The sequence below is a fragment of the Temnothorax americanus genome, unplaced genomic scaffold, assembly GCF_048541705.1.
Source record: "Temnothorax americanus isolate GAGA-0224 unplaced genomic scaffold, ASM4854170v1 Scaffold1, whole genome shotgun sequence".
NCBI classification, from domain to species: domain Eukaryota; kingdom Metazoa; phylum Arthropoda; class Insecta; order Hymenoptera; family Formicidae; genus Temnothorax; species Temnothorax americanus.
In genome coordinates, this window is record NW_027509230.1 from 7,150,934 (window position 1) to 7,169,917 (window position 18,984).

Below are 18,984 nucleotides of genomic sequence, written 5' to 3' on the forward strand. Positions count from 1 at the left end.
TTCCAGACGGAGAAGGCACTTTGAGATTTAAACAATTTTCATCATCTGTTGAATCTCGAATTTTTAAAATATTTAAACGTGTAGAAAAATAAACGCTACTTAATAAAAAAAAATTTATCAAGCATAAATAATAAACGCTTTAATTTCACTGTATTTTTTTCTGAAATCAATTTGTAAACTATTTAGTAAGTAATCACTATGTCTTAGATAATTATTAATAGTAGTTCCTGTGTAAATTATTTTTTCTTTTCAGATATTTTTTAGCACAAATAAATAAAAGATGGAAATTAAAAAATCGAAAAAAGAAATAGATCCCGTTATTATCTCATTATAAATTTAGGCTTAAAAGTTGTGAAATCAATCGATGAGTTTTTTACAAAAAATTTTAGAGAAAATCGATCAATACGTGTTTTTTGTAAATCAAAAATTTTTGTCAAAAAGAACCCCGCACAAAAACCTATGGAAATGGGTTCTCGGCGAATTTGTCTGAAACTTTGGGAAAATGTTGTTCATGTCATCTTGATCAAAAGTTCTCATGGCAACAACTTTCTTTAAAACAGAATTTTTGCTCCAGGAGACCTCAAAGATGGATATTTTATCACGCGATCACAGATGATTTTACCCATTCAGCTTTTAGAATAATGATTGTGTGTGTGTATTGCATAACCCATGAAACCTGAGAACAAAATCGGTCCTTTTCAGGGCCATAATAATGTGCAAAATCCGATCGCGCAACCTTCTTGCGGTGCACATTGGATAACGCTAATCCCGACGGTTCATACTGTTATTACTGTTATTCATCAATACATTAGGTTATTAGGTTTTATGGGTTATGCAATATACACCCAAACACACACAATCATTATTCTGAAAGCTGAATGGGTGAAATCATCTGTGATCGCGTGATAAAATATCCATCTTTGAGGTCTTTTGGAGCAAAAATTCTGCTTTAAAGAGAGTTGTTGCCTTGAGAACTTTTGATCAAGATGACATGAACAACATTTTCCCAAAGTTTCAGACAAATTCGCCGAGAACCTATTTCCATAGGTTTTTGTGCGGGGTCCTTTGAAAATCTTATAGAAACACAGTTTGAAAATATTTTTTGATATTTTTTATTAAGTGTGTTTAAAAAAAAATTTGAAAAAAAACGTCCCATTTTTTTGGCCCATTTTTCGTAAAATTATGGGCGTTTAAAAAAAAAGTAACGTAATTTTTCAGAAATCGATATTTTGAAAACGGTTCGACAAAAAATTTGAAAAAAATCATGGAGGTATTTTTCAACTAATACTATAACATAAAAAATTTTTTAAAAAATCGGAGATGCAAAACCCAAATGGTGTCCGATTTGGCGCGGTACGTCTTATATATATCTTCCATCGCGTAAATTCTATAAATGAACTTTGCTGGAAAAATACATGTGATATAAAAGGCACAAAAGAAATTTATGCAAAATTATTCTTAGTACAAAGTAATCGGAGCACAATCCTGGAGACATCCCGTGTCCGCGATATCGTCATCGTGGACGAGGCTCCGGGCCCAGAGAAAAAATAATCGTAATACAAACGATAGACCCTCGATATTGTCGTACAAAATGTATGTGTATCTATCCCTATAGCTTCTTCTCCTCTCTATATTATAATGAAAGAAACGTATCCTACTGAAAAAGGCCCGTTTAGCGAAATAGGAAGCCGATGCCAGCTAGTCTCACGCGAAAAGCGAACGTCGAATTTATAACACAATGGCTGTGTTCGGGAAGCGCGCTATTAGCGCTATTGCATCATTCTATCTTTATCGCTTCATCAGGTGTAAAACAAGGATAAAATAAGCAAATAGCACTAATAGCGTCTTCCCGAACGCACCTAATAAATTAATATTTAGCATCTCTATCGAATTTCTATCAAAAAACGAGACAGGTCATTTTTTTGTTTTCTAAGAGAATTCAATCACTCTCTCTAGCCGAATTTCACTAATATTTAAACGTCAGAAACGCACGTGGTCCGAGTTAGCACAGGTCCGACAGATTTCTTTCTATATATAGACGGCATAGTTGCCAAAATATATTTCATGAAAAGAAAATTAATCTACAAAAATCAAATAATATTATGAGCATTGCACAAAAAAATATACACGAAGAATGTATTTTGAGAATCAGAAAGATTAAAAAAATGCGACAAAGTTTTTTCCCTCCGGATGAAATTCCAACGTGCACTTCTAAGGTCAACGCGCATCCTTTGCTAAACGAATGAATTCATACACGTTTTGCAGCCAGATTTTTATTGACGTGATACAGACGGGTGTACATCTGAGCCTCAATAAAGCGCAAGTTTAATCGTAAATCAGTTATGCGAAAGATCTTAGATCTTATACTTGTCAATAAAGTTATAAAATCCGCAAATAATGCGAAAATTTGCGCAGTCCCTCGTGATCGAATATAAATGGATCGCGTCGCTTCGCTAATGATCGGATGAACATTTTCTAAAAAACGCAACAAAATATTTGCTCCACTAAATAAGCTCGCACAAATCGCATCTGACAAAACTGAAATTTAACAATTATATGTAAAATCATAAAGCTATAAATTAGTTTTTGTTTTTAACAAGAGAAGTTGAGACACGTAGCGATAAAATTGAATGAATTTCCAACACGATAAAGATAAGTTTAATAATTTTTTTCTACGGTTTTCGTTTCTTTTTTAAAAAATAAAGATGTTAAAAAAAATCAAAATAAAGTAATATGTAACAAAAGTTTCTCTTGGTGTAAATTTTTAAAAGGAGAAAGCAAGTTTGAAAGAATAATATGATGAATCAACATTCTCTGAATACATATAGAAACCATTCAATTTTTTCCCGACGCGTTGTGGAAAATATGACGGCTCCGTATAATCGTTAATTACCGCTAACGAACCGTCGTAAGCAAATTCCTCGAAACGTTCGCTACAAAAGAAAACAAAAACAATTTTGGGACAAGAACGGAAGCGTTCGTTTGATCGTCATCGTCTTCGTTTCTAAGCCGAAAAGATGTACGTACTCCACTAAGATAAATTATAATTATTCTTGATATCAGCATTCGCGGCACCCTAAAGTCCCGATGGATAAAAACTAAATACTTAGTAGCATCCGAGTTTGATTTAGTCGGGCAACGTGAACACAGTTACACGTTTGCCCGTCTCTGTGAAAAAAAAAACGCGACGATCACCTTTTTTCTTTCTTTTCAAGTACTCTGTATACTTGTAAACTATAAATGTATAAAAACGATTAGGTACTCGCCGCGATGGAAAGAAAGTAACACAATACAATTTCTTTATGATTCTCAAAATCAAATCTGTTTGGATTTCTAAGCACAAGGAAAAACATCTCTTTTGCTTATGTATTATTCGACAAAGCAATGATACTCTTCATGGAGTGCAGTAACGGCTGTCGCATACTAACAATGGAAACGAAGACGAGGGCGAAAACGGATAAAAGATTGAAAAGCGCACTCGGAAGGGAAATGAAAGCACCGCGAGTTTCCTCTTCTCGACGGTCCTTCGACTTTATTCGCGAGGCAACGATACTTTACGCAAATATCCAGTATTCTGTATACAATCATAATTAGCTAATCATCCGTCGACGAAACATATCGCTCGCGTTAAAACAGCCGCTTCGGCGTAAACTGCACACGTTATGCAGTTATAGATAATTAACAAACTGAATAAAAATCTTAATTCTTAATATCATTATGTTATAATAATTAAGATTTTTATTCAGTTTGATATCTATACTGTTCATCAGCTGCGTTACCCTCTACTCTGATGCTAAGAGACTGAGTGTAATAAATCAATACTATATAAATTTAATATTTATTGCATTTGTTATAGAAGTTATTGTTTTACCCCATCAAGAATGGATCGATAGATCCTTTGAAATAGTTTTACATCATTCATTTACATTACAAGAAAAAAATTATTTGAGGTGCAAGAGATGCAGTAAATTGACAAGTCTAATAAGTACCCGCGTCAATATATACTATGTATACTAATTCACATTCTCAATTGTGCTACTGTTATTATTTGTCATCAGACAATTATAAACATACACATAATAATTAGATAGATATTATATATATATACGCATGTGTGCATAAGAATATATGTAATTTATAAAAAGCGGGTGCTTATCAGCCTTGATACGTTACTGCCTTCTGCTACGCGGACGGCCAGAAAGCATTTTCAGGTTCAGGCCGTATTGCTAAAAAATCCAAGACGCGGCAACGCCGCGCGGCGTTGCCGCGTCTATAGCATATGTCTCTCCACCGTGCGTCCGTTTGAGCAATTCAGTGGTGTGTGTACGTGTACGGACATACACCACTTCATAGAACCTGAAATTAGTTGGTAATACTGAAACCGGAGTTTCGCGTTGTCACCACGCGAGGTCTCCAATATCAGTTCGGCCTTTGCTTTTAGTTGACAGAGTTGACATTACCGACGTCGAGGAAGTTCGGCCTTAGCTTTAGCATCCCCTTAATTTCCGAGAGAGGCAGAGATGCAATTATACGGCCTTGATGAGACGCGCGCGGCGCGGCGGATGACGACGACGACGACGCTCGTCCAATCATCCGCCGTTACGTAATCGTGACCGTCGGAAATGCGGGACGCTGATTGGCCACCGCGTTATTCCCTAAACTCGACGTGTTCTTCGTACGGGGGCGACACGCCAATCGCGTTGCGAACGCGGCCTTACGTTCTCTCCCCTCGCTGCGTGGATACCCCGTTCCCCGTTCCAGCAGTTTAAGCAAATGGCGTCGTACGGGTGGATATCGTTGCGTCAAATTTCACAAATCATGAATGAATTCTAAGTGCCGTCGCGCATTTCTCATGAATTGAGGGTATCGCCAGCTCTGGTAAGCCTCCTCTCGACCGCGGTGCACTTCGCGCGCCCGGGACCGATCCGGCGACGCGAGAAACCGCGTATTTCTCCCCCGGACCCGGACGTTTTCTCAGTATGTAAACAAACATTGTGCCACACGCACCGCGAGTGAGCCGTCGAGCCTGTCGAGTCGCGCGGGCGCGGGCGCGGACGCGACGTCCCGAGAAATCCCGCGGTTGTCGCGTAATTATCCGCGTTCTTTTTTCACATTTGTGTGCTGCGCGAACACGCGTGGGACGTGGATGGACCAAATTGTGCAAACCGCAGCGTGCTCCCTGTGCGCCAGCATCTCTGATGCACCATCTCAATTCCTTATTACCCTTACCACCACCTCGTCAGGCTGTTTTCTTTTGAATTCTCGCAAGTCTCCTTTGTATCTCTTGTACAGTATTATTTGATCGATATAAAAAATATGTGTAAGCTGAATATAAAAATGCATTTTATTTCGATAAAAGTATTACTTTAGCGTTGTGAATATGTTGCCATATTTATATATATAATTTGATTGAAACTATATGTTACTTTTGCTATATTAAGTTGTTATATCATGTTGTAACTGATTGCGTCGTGACTCTGATAATTTTAAATTACATATATTTTTGATAAAATTTTATAAATTATGTATTTTAGTAATCTTATTATAATAGCCTTTACATAAGGTATCGCAATTAGAGAATACATAGATATTTTCTGACAGATGCTTGTCACGTAACAATATATTTGGATTAATGTTTTTAGTATTTTGCAACCCGGTGCATATCGAACCATGAACGAAGTAAGCGGAGGAAAACAAGATGTGCCCAATACCTCGAATTGGGAAGCCTTATCGGGACAGTCGGTGTCTCCGTTGCCAATCATGCATCACCATCATCAAGCGCTACAGCAGGATACAAATTCATCGGTAGCGCAAGTTATAGTTCCTACGCCTGTTAAGCTCCAAACACCTATATTAACACCTGCGCCAACTGTAGCTGATCACTGTCCGCAGCTTGGTCACATACAACAACCACCTCTTATAACTCAGGTATGCCGAAAAACAAATTCTTACACATTTTTAATGATTCTAATTTGTCAATATAATTCATCAAAATCATTAATCGAATTAGGACTGACTCATTTCCTTTTCTCTTTTTTTTACAGGGTGCACCACCAGGTAGCTTTCCAGAGCTCGAGTTATCTCTAGAACTTCAGCAACAAGGTTGGAAGAAGTTTTGGAGTAAACGTGAAAATCGGCCATATTTCTGGAATAAATTAACCGGAGAATCTTTGTGGGTAGTACCTTCCTTGAAACCACAGGTACCGCAAAATGTCACAAATAAGTATCCAAATTTTGTGATAAAAAGAGATAAAATGTAACGTTGTGTATGTATCCTATCAAAGTTCGATCCAATCACGGACCCACTTGGCATTTGTGGCGTACCACCTCCGCCTGGAAATGGAACCATTCCACCTAGTACGCCAGGTGCTACGTTAAAACGAAGAGCATCGGAGGATGGAGCTGTTCCACCGGCAAAGAAATTTGTATTGGCGTATGTATTTGATTTTATTAGGATGTTAAGACATATTTACAGCAAAGTGAACGAATAATTTGTTTATTGTTACAGGGGTCCATGGGATTTGGAGATACCTACAAATGTTATAATATATGAACGAGCACCGTCAAATTTGATGCACGTTCATCCTGAGGCAGAAGCTCTGCGCTGCGCTTTGCTATCAAAGCTACGGCAGTGTTATCAAGAGTTATGTCACACTCGCGAATCTATAGACGCGCCGAAAGATTCCTTCAACAGGTGGCTAATGGAACGGAAGGTTATCGATTGCGGCTCAGATCCGCTGCTACCGAGTCAATGCTTTCCCGAGATTTCAATGTCCATGTATCGCGAGATCATGAACGATATTCCCATTAAATTGGTAAGGCCGAAATTCACGGGGGATGCGAGGAAGCAATTGTCGCGTTACGCCGAAGCAGCAAAAAATATGGTGGAATCAAGGGCGGCGTCGTCCGAGAGTCGGAAGGTGGTCAAGTGGAACGCGGAAGACACCTTCCAGTGGTTGAGAAGAACGGTGGGCGCTACGTTCGACGATTTCCAGGACAGACTCGCCCATCTGAAGCGACAATGTCAACCGCATCTGACGGCGACCGTTAAAGCTAGCGTTGAAGGCATATGCCTGAAAATTTATCATCTGTCGACAGAGTATGCGAAGAAAGTGAAAGATAAAAACAACCAGATCCTCAAAGACAATGGTCTGGGGGACGTTATACCGTTAGGAGGCCCTGCTAGCACGCAGAGAAAAGTTTGGTGTTATCCAGTGCAATTTTCCCTTCCCACGCCGAGGCTTCCACAGGTTGATTACCTCCCTGAGCGCGAGCAAATAATGCTGCGCTTTCACGGCGACACCATGTATATTAATAACACGCACTTTGCTAAACTGGAACATTTGTATAGGTATAACGGTTTCGACGACAAAAAGTTCGAAATGTTTCTGTCACGCGTTTGGTGTATGCTGAAACGCTATCAAACGTACCTCGGGATCAACGAGGGCCAAGCAACTCAGATGGCTCTTCCAGTGACGGTTTTTGAATGCCTTCAGCGATCATTCGGCGTAACGTTCGAATGTTTTGCCTCGCCTCTGAACTGTTACTTTCGGCAGTATTGTTCAGCGTTCGCCGATACGGACTCGTATTTTGGGTCAAGGGGACCATTCTTGGACTTCAGGCCGGTCAGCGGATCGTTTCAAGCAAATCCACCCTACTGCGAAGAACTTATGGAAGCTATGGTCAACCACTTCGAGCGTCTCTTGGCTGATTCGGCCGAGCCTTTGTCGTTCGTGGTATTTTTACCGGAGTGGCGTGATCCGGCTCCTAATGCGCTCATAAAACTCGAGGGCAGTCACTTTAAGCGCAAACAAGTAGTAGTACCCGCTATGGAGCACGAGTACAGACACGGATTCCAACATATTCTTCCAAAGTACGTTTATACAGATCTTGATTAGACTTGGCATACGTGTGATATATCATATATGACATATGTGTATGAAAGCAATGTTGAATATATATTTTTCTCTTCTACGTTCCAGAGGTGAAGTAAACATCCGAGCGGTCCACGGCACGCTAGTTGTATGGTTACAAAATCCGGCTGGTGCTGCGCGATGGGGACCTACAGAAGAGCGAGTCGAAGCTTTATTGGAAGCGTGGCGACCGGGTCGGGAACGAGAAAGGGATAGGCAAGAGCTTCTTTCCCCGCCGCGACAAACGCATCAACCGATACCGTCAACGCCAGTACCTGTACCGACAGCACCAGCTACACCGACGGTGCCATCTGTACAACCGCTACCAAGTCATCCTATATAATTGAGTGATATAATATAGTTGAACGATCTTCGCGAGGGGGGGACAACGTATAAATATAAAGGCTGCATTCCGATATTCACCGTCAGTACTGCAAATCTATATTTTACGTCACGTATACTATAGATTTTCAGTACTGAAAGTTGCTGACAGTGAATATCGGAATGCAGCCAAAATAGGAAAATTAGTTTCCTAAGCTTGGAGATAAATATAATTTATCTCTTGTAATATAACTTCTTTGTTAAGGAAATTCATTTTATATTTTAGCAGATATAAAATATAGAAAGAATAAAGTGTAAAAAAAAATGACAGAAATGTTAGGTAATTATACACAGAGAAATTAAACGGTCGTAACATAGAAACGATATATAAACGTTACTTTATAATCAACAATATATTCATACCCTTAACGGCATGAATATCAGTTACATTTTGAATCAATTTCTACGAAATTGATTCTTGATAACCGATGATTGATCGATGAACATTGTTTGATTCTATATCGGCAGCGGAGTAAAATCCTGTTGCTCACTTCTGTTCAGCCTTGATAAACGGTAAAATTAATGTAAGGATTATATTGAGAACCGTACATCTAAGGTATATAAAAAGAGTTTACTTATCAATAAAGCAAGCGCACATTGCAGAAAGTCTAAACTTTGCAATAGTGGTTAATTGTTGTTGATCAATGCGTTGGACTTTGTGACATGTGATGCTTTAAATATTAGATATACTTGCTATGCAAGATAAAAATTGATACTATTGTAAATTTCAGAAGATTAGGTATACAGGAATAACAAATGTACAGGTGTATGTTGTATGTGTGTACTTGTGTGGATGTAAGTGGTATGGTACGTAGGTTGTATGTGTGGCCTATCTGCTTATTTGTGGCCGGAGAAAAAAAATTGTATAAAAAAACTGCGATAAAATTGTTCACCATATTTTTAACCATGACAATCTTTTTCTTTAATAACAAAGAGCATACGTAGGAAAAAAAAGCTAGATACGCATTTCGTTTCAAATAGCTTTTTGCCGGTGCAATATTTTGTATCAGTTTATAACTGAAAACCACAAGAGAGAGAGAGAGAGAGAGAGAGGGGGAGGGAGGGAGAGATATATATATATATATATATTATGTCTTTATTATAAATATGTACAGGCGCATCACACATATAGAGGAGAGGTACATAATCTAACTGTGGTTTTCTTATTTCTTTTTTTTCCGAGAGGTTCTACGAATTTTACAAAATTAATTGAAATAATTGGAGTACTGCTATAGATAAATAAAATTTATATAATTATTTTTTACACGCATATCTGTATTAGGTGTAGCATATATCGGAACGATAGATGAAACGAGGCTAGATGCACATTTATGAACAATATATTATTAGGAATTATATATTTTTATGAACATGTAATTTCTAATAATGTATACTTGTGCATTATTCAATTATTTTATTGAAAATTCGTGATCTAACCAGTTTGTCAACATGTCGAGCACTCCTCACTGAAAAAGTGATATTTGTATCTTATAAATTTTGTATATTTTTATTATAAAATACCATATGTACGCTAGTGTATATACATACACATGCATATAGGCGCACACATGCGCACACGCATGTATAGCCATTCTTAGAAATTAGAATATTTATGCTTACGTAATTGGGAAGTAAATAAGACAATACGTTAAAGATAGATATAAGTTACGTTTTGCGAGATATTATTGTTTTGCAAGCAGCAGAGACAATGTATCCACGATTAGGTTGCACTTTAGCTTAAGTACAAGCAACAAATTTTTCTTGTAAATCTTTACATTTAGAGAGTAGTATACGTTCAACTAAAGACAAAAAAAATTACGTTTTCTATGTTTAATTATTTTTTAAGAGTAAAAATGAATTTCGCTCATATGTTTGCGCTTTTAATATAGCCATATTCATTATAGAATCTAAGATGATTATTTCTTTTTATCATACTGTATGTATGATACACATTTGCAATTTCTTTTAAAATTGAGAATTTCTCCTTTAATTATCTGTAAATTTTACTTGTATCTGCTATGAGAGACGGCATCTAACATAACGTGCTTATTGTACAAAAGCAATCCTTAAAATAAGCGATTCCGCAAAATGTTGTCTTTTTAAGAGAAAATTTAAATTAAGTTAAGGGGGAAAATTTATAAAACTTGATACACATATAGGAACGACGTGGTGTCTACTATGAAAGTACACGCTATATTTACAGAATTTACAGAATTTACAATTGGCTTCTCGACAATATGTCTTGTTCGTTAACAGTTTATTGGGTTTTGCGTTGGTGGAGGAACTACATTTTCAATGCTACAAGAAGACTCGAGAAACGAAGCAATATTTTTCAATAACACGCGGGCTTCGTCATTCTCACACATCAAACTGTATACGGACAGATCTTGCGCGTCTGTGATAATATCCTCCAATATGGTTTTAAGTGTTCGCAAATCAAACAAACAGTGATTACGTCCGAAACGATACTTATTGAAACTTATGACTTGACCCTTTTTTAACATAGCATGTAAACGATTCTTAGCAATAAATGATATAAATTCGAGAAACTGTTTATAGTCCATGCCATAAGAGGTTTTTAGCATCAATTGGCAATGTTCGTTCCAATTCTTCATATCCTTGCAATCGTCAACTTCTTTCATGACGGATCTCAATTCCTTTTTCAACGCACACCATACATTGGCGATATTACAGCCATTGATCCAATTATGATTAATGGAAATTGTATCCTCCTACACGAGACAACACGCAATTTAATTTTCCACTAATGCGCGACTTAAATTCTTTTGCAAAATTCCTACAGCTATTTACCAAATTCCAAACTTGATGATGCCATCCAGATGGCACAAATATAATCTCCCCTGCTTCTTGAGTTACATCGAAGCATTTCAACTTTTTACTATCGTACATTTTATATTTCGTATGATCGTTAAGTTCCTCCGAAACCGCATCGTACGCCAATTGCCCATAAAGATCGCGAAGGTGGTCTTCTTCGCGCGGAGGAAAGAACAGCCATCTCTTTCTTCCAACTACATTTGCAGACCAGCTATACGACGTAAAAACATCCGCGTGTAACGGAGTCCTGAACATCGTGGCAATTGTTAAAATCAATCGTGGAAAGCAAACGATAATCGATACAGGAATGAGTTACGGTAGTCACGAGCAAAATTGTAACATTGAAAATGTATTTACCAGGTCTCTTTCGGGCCCATGTACACAAACATGTAATCGTCATTTAGTTCGGGATGAGCAATGTAATATTCATTCAACCAATCGGATACAAAATACTGAGGCACTTCGTAAATCGGGACATCGGGGAAGCTCCTTACGCAATGCCAATCTTTCAAGTACAACAACGGCATCGATTTGGTATAGCAGCTCCTCTTGTAATCGACCCAATACTCCAAGTAACTCTCCATGGACATGTCATTCTTGAATTGCGAATTGTAAAACTTTCTGTTACAATCGGCAACCGGGACAACGGAATGTCCTGGGCAATAGAGATTTACATTAATAATCCGCACCGAGCGGTCCCCGCTTCGATTCGTCAAATTTACCGAACAACATACCGAACAACGCGCGGAGCACCTCGAAATTGGGCGCGCCATTCGACACCCATTCACGCCTGCACGGCCAGTTCTCGGTTGCTCGCAAACCGATGACGCACGGTTTGTTACCTATTAGATGCCGAGAGAAAAAATCGTTGTACGTCACCGGCGAGTTGATACGCTCGACCGCATTGGGGTCGACGCAGGCATCGTCGTCGACGGGGTACGAGCTGTCAATCTCAACGAGCGTTGACATGACCGTAATTCGACCATCATCGTTCAAACCTAACGTAGAATCATCGCGTTTGCAAGGTCACGCGATTCGTCACGTTCAGCAGCGACGTAGTAAATCTCGCAGCGTTCGTTCGTTGAGAAATGCGTGCCGGCGCATAATACTCTCGTTTCGTTTGTCCTGCCTTACGATGCGAGTCCCGCGTCGAATCGACGCGATTAAAGATTAATTTTAAACGATCTACAGGAAGCTCGGTGAGACTGCGGCGACTTTAACCTAAAAACAACGCTCGCGGTGCACGAACGAGCACCCAAAGAACTGCAAAGAACGATGCACGATGCACTCGATCCAAAGTGGCCAACTTCAGGCCGGAGTCGCCGCGGAGAGAGCCTTCTCGCTCCGAGGAACACGCGGGGTGTAGAAAGTGCCATCCAGTGTGCACATGCATTTTCCGACGCGCCGCCCGAGAAAGTGCAACTCAACTACGTCGTTTCGCTCGGTAACCGCACATGGTTCGCGTCCGTGCTCATGTGCGGTCACCGAGCGAAACGACGTAGTTGAGTTGCACTTTCTCGGGCGGCGCGTCGGAAAATGCATGCACACTGCACACGAAAAAGGCCGGAATGGCCTCTCTCAGGTTTCTCTCTGGCATTTCTGGCAAAGTTAATTGTTCATTTCATTTAACCGAACGACCGCGAAACTATTCTTTTTATACAATTTTATTATTACTTTACGATTCTGTTATTTTGTAATTACTTAACATATTGCGCCCGATGACGGAAAGTGTCTTTGTTGACTTTGTTCATTATTCTACGTAACATATATACGTACAGATCGTACGTTATTTATTTACGCTTTCTAAAACACTTTTCTTTTCACTCGCGTGTTTTTGCATGTCCGCATGACCACGCATAACAAACAGTTTTTAACCCACGCTTCGGACTCTACGGAGGGGAAAAGGCGATTTTCCGGGGGGAGCGAGAGAAGCGGAGTGTAAAAAAGTGCAACAGGCCCGCGAGAGCGCGTTCTCCGTTTGTTTTCTATCCCCACCTCTCCCCGGTAACCTCCACCTCCAAACTGCTCCAAATCTCTTACCAACTTCACGCCACTCGGTCACTTTCACTTTAGGCCTAGGCGAACCTCGAGGATCGACGCCGTCGCCGAGCCGAGACGTCGACGTCAGTCGGGGTGTCCGCGTTCTCGAAGTATTATTAGTCGGTTTATTAGGTGCGAAACCAGGTGTAACGGAGGCGCGCGGTTAAAAATAAATACCTCGCCTGGCACGTGAACGGGACTATAAGGGACGCGGGTTTACGTCCGGAGCATCCGCGATCCGCGGTGCTGCTTCTCGTCAATCGGTCAATCTCGTCGCGACGCGACGCAAACGTCACGCGCAGCTCGCAATTGTCAATTATTGCCGGTCTGCAAACAATACACGAGTGTCAATACAGACACCTGTCGAACGTTCAACGGGACAAAAGCCGCTATATCGATCCGTCGAAATAATGGTATATTGGCTACCGAAGAAACGTTTCGTGAGAAGGTATACTCGGCTCATTAAAACTGCATGCACAGGCACTCTTTCTCCGAACGAAGTTAATTCCTCCCTTCTCGCCCCCGGATCGATCGAACGTCTCTTAATCGATGGATGTATACCGTAACTTTTACAGTTTTGCTGGAAAACTAGAGTCGCTATGTACTAATCCGTTGTTATCGTTCATGTAGATGCCTAACATTAACGCTAAAAGTATGTATGTAAAAAAATGTATCGCGTGAAAGAAAGATATTCGTGCGGAGAAGTAATTTTTTTTTCTTTTTAAGTTTGCAAGTAGGTGTACCTGTCAATTTTATCTATACGATTTTTCAGATATACACAAGTGAAAAGTGATAATAAAGACATATATCTTTAAAGATTTGTGTACAAGAGTGTCTGTTGTTCTTTCCAGGTGAAATATATATTATTGAAGGAATATATTATATTATTTTTGAATTAAACTGAGACGCTCAATACATGTATAACAGTCGTAAACTTGTCGGACAGAAGTGTAGCGTGTGAATTCTAAAAATTTTCACTCGTACTCAGGAATATTGAAAGAAAACAGATTGTTTATACATGCACAATACATATTTATATTTGTGTGAAGCTTTTTGTAATTATTCATCATCTTACGTCCAAACGTTTTGCTCAAGATAATAACGCGCGGTAAAACAGTCTCTCGCAACAAGTTTGCGGCGTTAAGTTTGCTCGAAGAAAGGACTTGCGACTGAGAAAATACTGTGTAGACAAACGGTAATCGAACCACTAACGGTCACGATGTCGGTGTACCTACTATTAGCGGCGATAGTACCAATCGTCATCCTTGAGATTTGGTACATGGGAATGTAAGTGGCTTTACACTTTACACCATTAATTGTATCTCTGTGTCAACATATTTCTGTATTCCTTTTGTTGCACGTAACTGTGCATCGTAATGTTAGCTTGCAAGCTTATTTAAACGGGACTTATGTGTAAAGTCGAATATATGTTAATTTCTTTGTTGGATAAAGTTTACGTCGACTCCGACTCTTTAGTCAGCAATCATGTCGGCTTATTGCGACGCAGTGTGATACATCCCACCAGTTATTCTTGTCAGTCACGGTGAACGGACGATGTAAGAATTAATCACAATGAGTTAACTGCAGCGTAATAAGATTGAACAGAACTGAACGGAAAAACATTTTATCGAGATATATTGTCCATGTTTTATTTTTATAAACATCGATCTTGTGTCTCGTCACAATTTATCACTTTCCCATGTTAAGAAACGAATGTCAATCTTAACAGAGAGAAGTGTGCTTTCCGATTCAAAACTAAGAAGGAGACTTTAGACGTCTCTGTAGACGTCTCTGTTGTCAGCTATCGCGAATAAGTCGGGGCCAGAAGTGGGATATATAGTTATGATAGATCGTCGAAGAGGGAGTGATTCGTAAAAACGCATGATTACGCATTTTTTTTGTTTGCAATACTCGCGTTAAGGAATATGAAGAAAAAAAATCTTGATTGAAATATAGTTATTTGTAAGTATTTTACAATTGGTGGCGGTGATTTGTGTAGAATGCTATTTTTATACAAGCTGATACAGATTTACATAAATAATTTTACTAAGAGCCGATTTCACAGCTTCCGATTAACTTGATATTTCGATTAAACTCACTCCTCGCCTTTTTCTAAGGGGGACAGTTATAGAAAGAGATGCGGAGTGAGATTAATCGGAGACTGTGAAATCGACTCTAAATATACAATATTTAAACAAATTTATGCATAAATAAAACAGAGTGATGTGAAGAGGGATGTAAAACCGACAAAACAATACAATACTTTACGTGATAGATTATAAATAAGAGGAGATGTGTTTGTATTTAATTCAAAAAGCATAACTTGCTTACTTTTCACTTTTCACGTTATCTAAACGTAATATTATGCGCGTAATGTCATCGAATAATTATATAAGTTAAGAGAGACTCCACTTAATTATTATATGTCGTAAGCTTCAAGAGATAAGATTGTCTTGTGTGTCATAAGTGTATCTCATGAATTATATACGCATAAGAGAATGTAATATTCTGTGACTGCTATGAACATAAAAAGGTATAATATCAACATAATAATGATGTATTATTTTGCTACATAATTTGTTGCTATTTAAAAATAAATTTATTTAAGACTTTACTTTCTTGTATTTAAATGGGTTTTATATATTTAGCTTATGTATAGGAGCTTTTCTTACGTGTGCGTGTATTGATTTTTTGACAGCTATTGCATCCAGCTGCTATATTTTTGTCAATTTCTTGTCGTTGCTGTTCTCTGTTTCGTTATTGTTTTCTTAAACTTCTAAGTGCCATTGTTCTGTTTTATTTTTTGCAAATGCAAACTGCTTAAGTGACGTCGCAAAATTAACGATTGTTACACATTACACAATTCTGTGATAATTACGTATAAAATGTTTAAGATTCCGATGAATTTTTTTACAGCCCTTCGATCAATCTGAAGTCAACCTTTTCTCTATGAAGTAATCGTTTATTATAATTCTATAATTTTGAATTATATTGTATTATTTTTGTAATACATTCTTTTACAAATTAAAATTCTGATAATATCTGTTTTAAATTATTCAAAACATATTGTTTTATTTTTATCATTTATTATAAAGAAACAAATGTACCTCAATTTTTCTGTTGACGGAAAATTAGTTTTGTAGTTGGCAAAGAATATGCAACTTAAAGGACTTCAGGTGATTGTAGGACAACATATACATCTTGAAGTTTTTTTTACTATACATCTTTATTACTTTTACTACAATATCATAACTATTTGCACCGAAGATAATGGACAAAAGCCTTGTTAAATTATTAATTATTTATACACATATATGTATACATATGTAAATGTTACGTTACAGATGCATAACCTGGACAATGAAGCTATCCATCCTGATATACCTCGTTATATTTGGGCTTCTGCCTGTAATTTATCATTACTCATATACCCTTCAAAAAAAGATACTTTTTTTAAATTTTGGTAAGTAATTAATTTGGCGTGACAAACAAATGAAACGCGGTAAACGATGCTCACAAAAATTAGTAATGTTAAAACTTGTAAGCTTTTATGAATTGATTTTCGAAGAAATATGTAAAATAGTGAAATTAACTCTTATGTTCTAAATTTGTTGAAATATGATGAAATTATAGCTTGTGTTTTAATAATATATAATTTTAATCTATTTTAGTACATTGGCCACTTAAATTAGACTTTTCCAATCCAGAATTGGTTGGACTGAACGGCGCTAGAAATTTCTATTTATATACCGACCAGCAAGTAAAGATTGGTGCATGGTGAGTGATCGCACTTGTGTAAAATTTGTAACTTTATGAAGCTGTATTGCTTCTATGTTGTTATATTGTAATATACGATAGTGTGCGTTGTATTAAATGGTACTTCATTTGCAGGCAGATATTACCACGATCTTTATTAAATAAGTCCATTCCTGTAACGGACGAAGCTTACGAAGCGGTTTTAAATAAGGCTAAGCAACCTGTGTTCCTATATCTGCATGGAAATAGTGGCAATAGAGCAAGCTCGCATAGACTCGAGCTTTATAAGCTTTTCCAAGACCTAAATTATCATGTTATATGTTTCGATTACAGAAGTGAGTATTGAGAAGTTGCATTTACTTTTAGAACAATTCGTGTAAAAATACTGTTTACGTATTATATTTAAAAGGAAGTTTTATTCATGTTCTTTTATCAATTTAGGCTATGGCGATAGTGATGTAGTTGAGCTTTCCGAGGAAGGTGTAGTCACGGATAGTAAATATGTTTTCGAATGGGTGATGAAAAAAGTTAATGGCTCAGTTCCAGTTTTTGTATGGGGTCATTCTTTAGGAACCGGGTAAATTGCGTTTAAATTGTTTTTTTTGTTTTAATACAAATTGAAGTAGCTTATTATAATATCGTGTAACTTTTTATTCGTCATTAGAGTCTCTACGCATGTATTAGCTCTGTTAGCGGCTGAAAATATACAACCAGCAGGATTGTTTTTGGAAGCACCGTTCAATAACATTCAAGATGAACTAACGGAACATCCATTTGCACAGGTATATTTTGATTATCTTGTCAGATATAAATCATACTGCTTCGAATAAACATATCCATTTTTACGCGTTTTTATGCAGATATTCAAGCACTTACCATGGTTCCATTGGATGGTTGTTCAACCATTTTATAATAATAATCTGCGATTTGAGTCTGATAAGCATATTACTAAGATTGACTGTCCTATTATGATATTACACGCTGAAGATGATGGCGTGATTCCAATTTTTTTGGCAGAAAAGGTATGTCGACAATATTTTATTTACGGACTTTTAGATAACTGTATAGATGCTTAGTAAGGAATTAATATTTACAAGTGGTTTTGTATTTCAGCTTTATCAAGCGGCAATAGATAGTTTTGGAAATAATACGAGTCGTATCCAAATGATAAGAATTGGTTCATCCCATGGACTTGGACACAAGTACATCTGTAGATACAAGGGATTACCTGATATAATTCAGTAAGTTGTTAACATATTTCTAAAATGAGTACCACAGTTTATTTTTTTACCGTGAAAGTTTTATATTGGGATGTGCAGAATTATGCGATACGTATCGATATTACGATATTTACTTTTCTTCCAGGACATTTGTCAACAAAACATACGAAAATCGGACTGAATAACTCTCATCTAGATTAAAAAATTAAAACTGTAAATTATTTCGTAAATTGTCAAAAAATTCATAGTCAGGGATTATTTTATTTACAACGTGAAAAGTAATACGTTTATATAGAATTAGAATTCTAGCAAAAGATATAGTATTCGAAGGAGATACATTTTTAATACTCTTGTGAATTTTTTTTTTATTCTTAGAAAATCCGTAATGAAAATTTTGTGTTTCTTTGAATATTACATTTATCAAAAATTTGATATTTAGTATCTTAGAATTATAACTATACGTATAATGTAAAAAAAAACTGTGATGTCAAACACGCTTAAATTGTGCACTCGATTTTTGTGTATAAAGTTTATTTCAACTTACCAAATGTAAAATTCATTTAAATAGTATATAAACTTTTTAAATGTAGTGTTACGTGATATATAATACATTTGTCTCATATATTCACACTCCCTTATTTCATGAAGAAATATACTCAAAAATATTGTAAGATGTGTCTGTTAAATAAATGGAAGTGCATTGATAGTACTATTGAATATTGCAATGTTATAGAATAGATTATACAACGCTGGAGATTATTAATTTATTTAATAATTTAACATTAACGTGCTTGAGAAACGAGAAATAGTTATTTGTATATAAAATATCTAGCTTTGTC

The 18,984-nt window shown here is 37.3% G+C and overlaps 3 protein-coding genes across 12 annotated transcripts; 2 read left to right on the plus strand and 1 right to left on the minus strand.

Moving 5' to 3' along the window:
• Positions 1-4,719: 4,719 nt before the first annotated feature.
• On the plus strand, positions 4,720-9,753 carry Pcif1 (Phosphorylated CTD-interacting factor 1). Of its 3 annotated transcripts, none has more exons than XM_077403522.1 (6): positions 4,720-4,878; positions 5,643-5,928; positions 6,045-6,200; positions 6,285-6,433; positions 6,509-7,873; positions 7,983-9,753. In XM_077403522.1, exons 2-6 carry the CDS (start codon positions 5,671-5,673, stop codon positions 8,254-8,256), a joined length of 2,202 nt encoding a protein of 733 aa, XP_077259648.1. In that variant the 5' UTR covers positions 4,720-4,878; positions 5,643-5,670; the 3' UTR covers positions 8,257-9,753. The 3 variants fall into 3 exon arrangements, with proteins under 3 accessions (XP_077259648.1, XP_077259573.1, XP_077259697.1); XM_077403447.1 differs by having other exon boundaries at positions 4,753-5,286; XM_077403571.1 differs by having other exon boundaries at positions 4,754-5,264.
• A 713-nt stretch (positions 9,754-10,466) lies between these two features.
• Positions 10,467-12,392, minus strand: Jmjd4 (jumonji domain containing 4). Its single transcript, XM_077404631.1, has 4 exons — positions 11,864-12,392; positions 11,487-11,784; positions 11,106-11,376; positions 10,467-11,026 (listed from the first exon to the last, which is right to left on the minus strand). Exons 1-4 carry the CDS (start codon positions 12,096-12,098, stop codon positions 10,544-10,546), a joined length of 1,287 nt encoding a protein of 428 aa, XP_077260757.1. The 5' UTR covers positions 12,099-12,392; the 3' UTR covers positions 10,467-10,543.
• A 290-nt stretch (positions 12,393-12,682) lies between these two features.
• On the plus strand, positions 12,683-18,854 carry LOC143896710 (lysophosphatidylserine lipase ABHD12). Of its 8 annotated transcripts, none has more exons than XM_077404730.1 (10): positions 12,953-13,902; positions 14,021-14,456; positions 16,514-16,632; positions 16,841-16,946; positions 17,061-17,260; positions 17,367-17,502; positions 17,590-17,707; positions 17,786-17,947; positions 18,039-18,166; positions 18,291-18,854. In XM_077404730.1, exons 2-10 carry the CDS (start codon positions 14,389-14,391, stop codon positions 18,328-18,330), a joined length of 1,077 nt encoding a protein of 358 aa, XP_077260856.1. In that variant the 5' UTR covers positions 12,953-13,902; positions 14,021-14,388; the 3' UTR covers positions 18,331-18,854. The 8 variants fall into 8 exon arrangements, with proteins under 8 accessions (XP_077261299.1, XP_077260856.1, XP_077260906.1 ...); XM_077404780.1 differs by having other exon boundaries at positions 12,953-13,617; positions 13,942-14,456; XM_077404857.1 differs by having other exon boundaries at positions 12,953-13,617.
• Positions 18,855-18,984: the final 130 nt, after the last annotated feature.

Bases quoted from the DNA above. Each gene is read 5' to 3' on its own strand.
- Pcif1 (XM_077403447.1), top strand. From the start codon at position 5,147: ATGGACCAAATTGTGCAAACCGCAGCGTGCTCCCTGTGCGCCAGCATC. The intron at 5,287-5,642 runs GTACAGTATTAT...TAATGTTTTTAG, and splicing joins AAGTCTCCTTTGTATCTCTT to TATTTTGCAACCCGGTGCAT. The intron at 7,874-7,982 runs GTACGTTTATAC...TCTACGTTCCAG, and splicing joins TTCCAACATATTCTTCCAAA to AGGTGAAGTAAACATCCGAG.
- Jmjd4 (XM_077404631.1), bottom strand. From the start codon at position 12,098: ATGTCAACGCTCGTTGAGATTGACAGCTCGTACCCCGTCGACGACGAT. The intron at 11,785-11,863 runs GTATGTTGTTCG...TCTATTGCCCAG, and splicing joins GGTGCTCCGCGCGTTGTTCG to GACATTCCGTTGTCCCGGTT. The intron at 11,377-11,486 runs GTAAATACATTT...CACGATGTTCAG, and splicing joins ATGGGCCCGAAAGAGACCTG to GACTCCGTTACACGCGGATG.
- LOC143896710 (XM_077404730.1), top strand. From the start codon at position 14,389: ATGTCGGTGTACCTACTATTAGCGGCGATAGTACCAATCGTCATCCTT. The intron at 17,261-17,366 runs GTGAGTATTGAG...TTATCAATTTAG, and splicing joins TATATGTTTCGATTACAGAA to GCTATGGCGATAGTGATGTA. The intron at 17,948-18,038 runs GTATGTCGACAA...TTTGTATTTCAG, and splicing joins CAATTTTTTTGGCAGAAAAG to CTTTATCAAGCGGCAATAGA.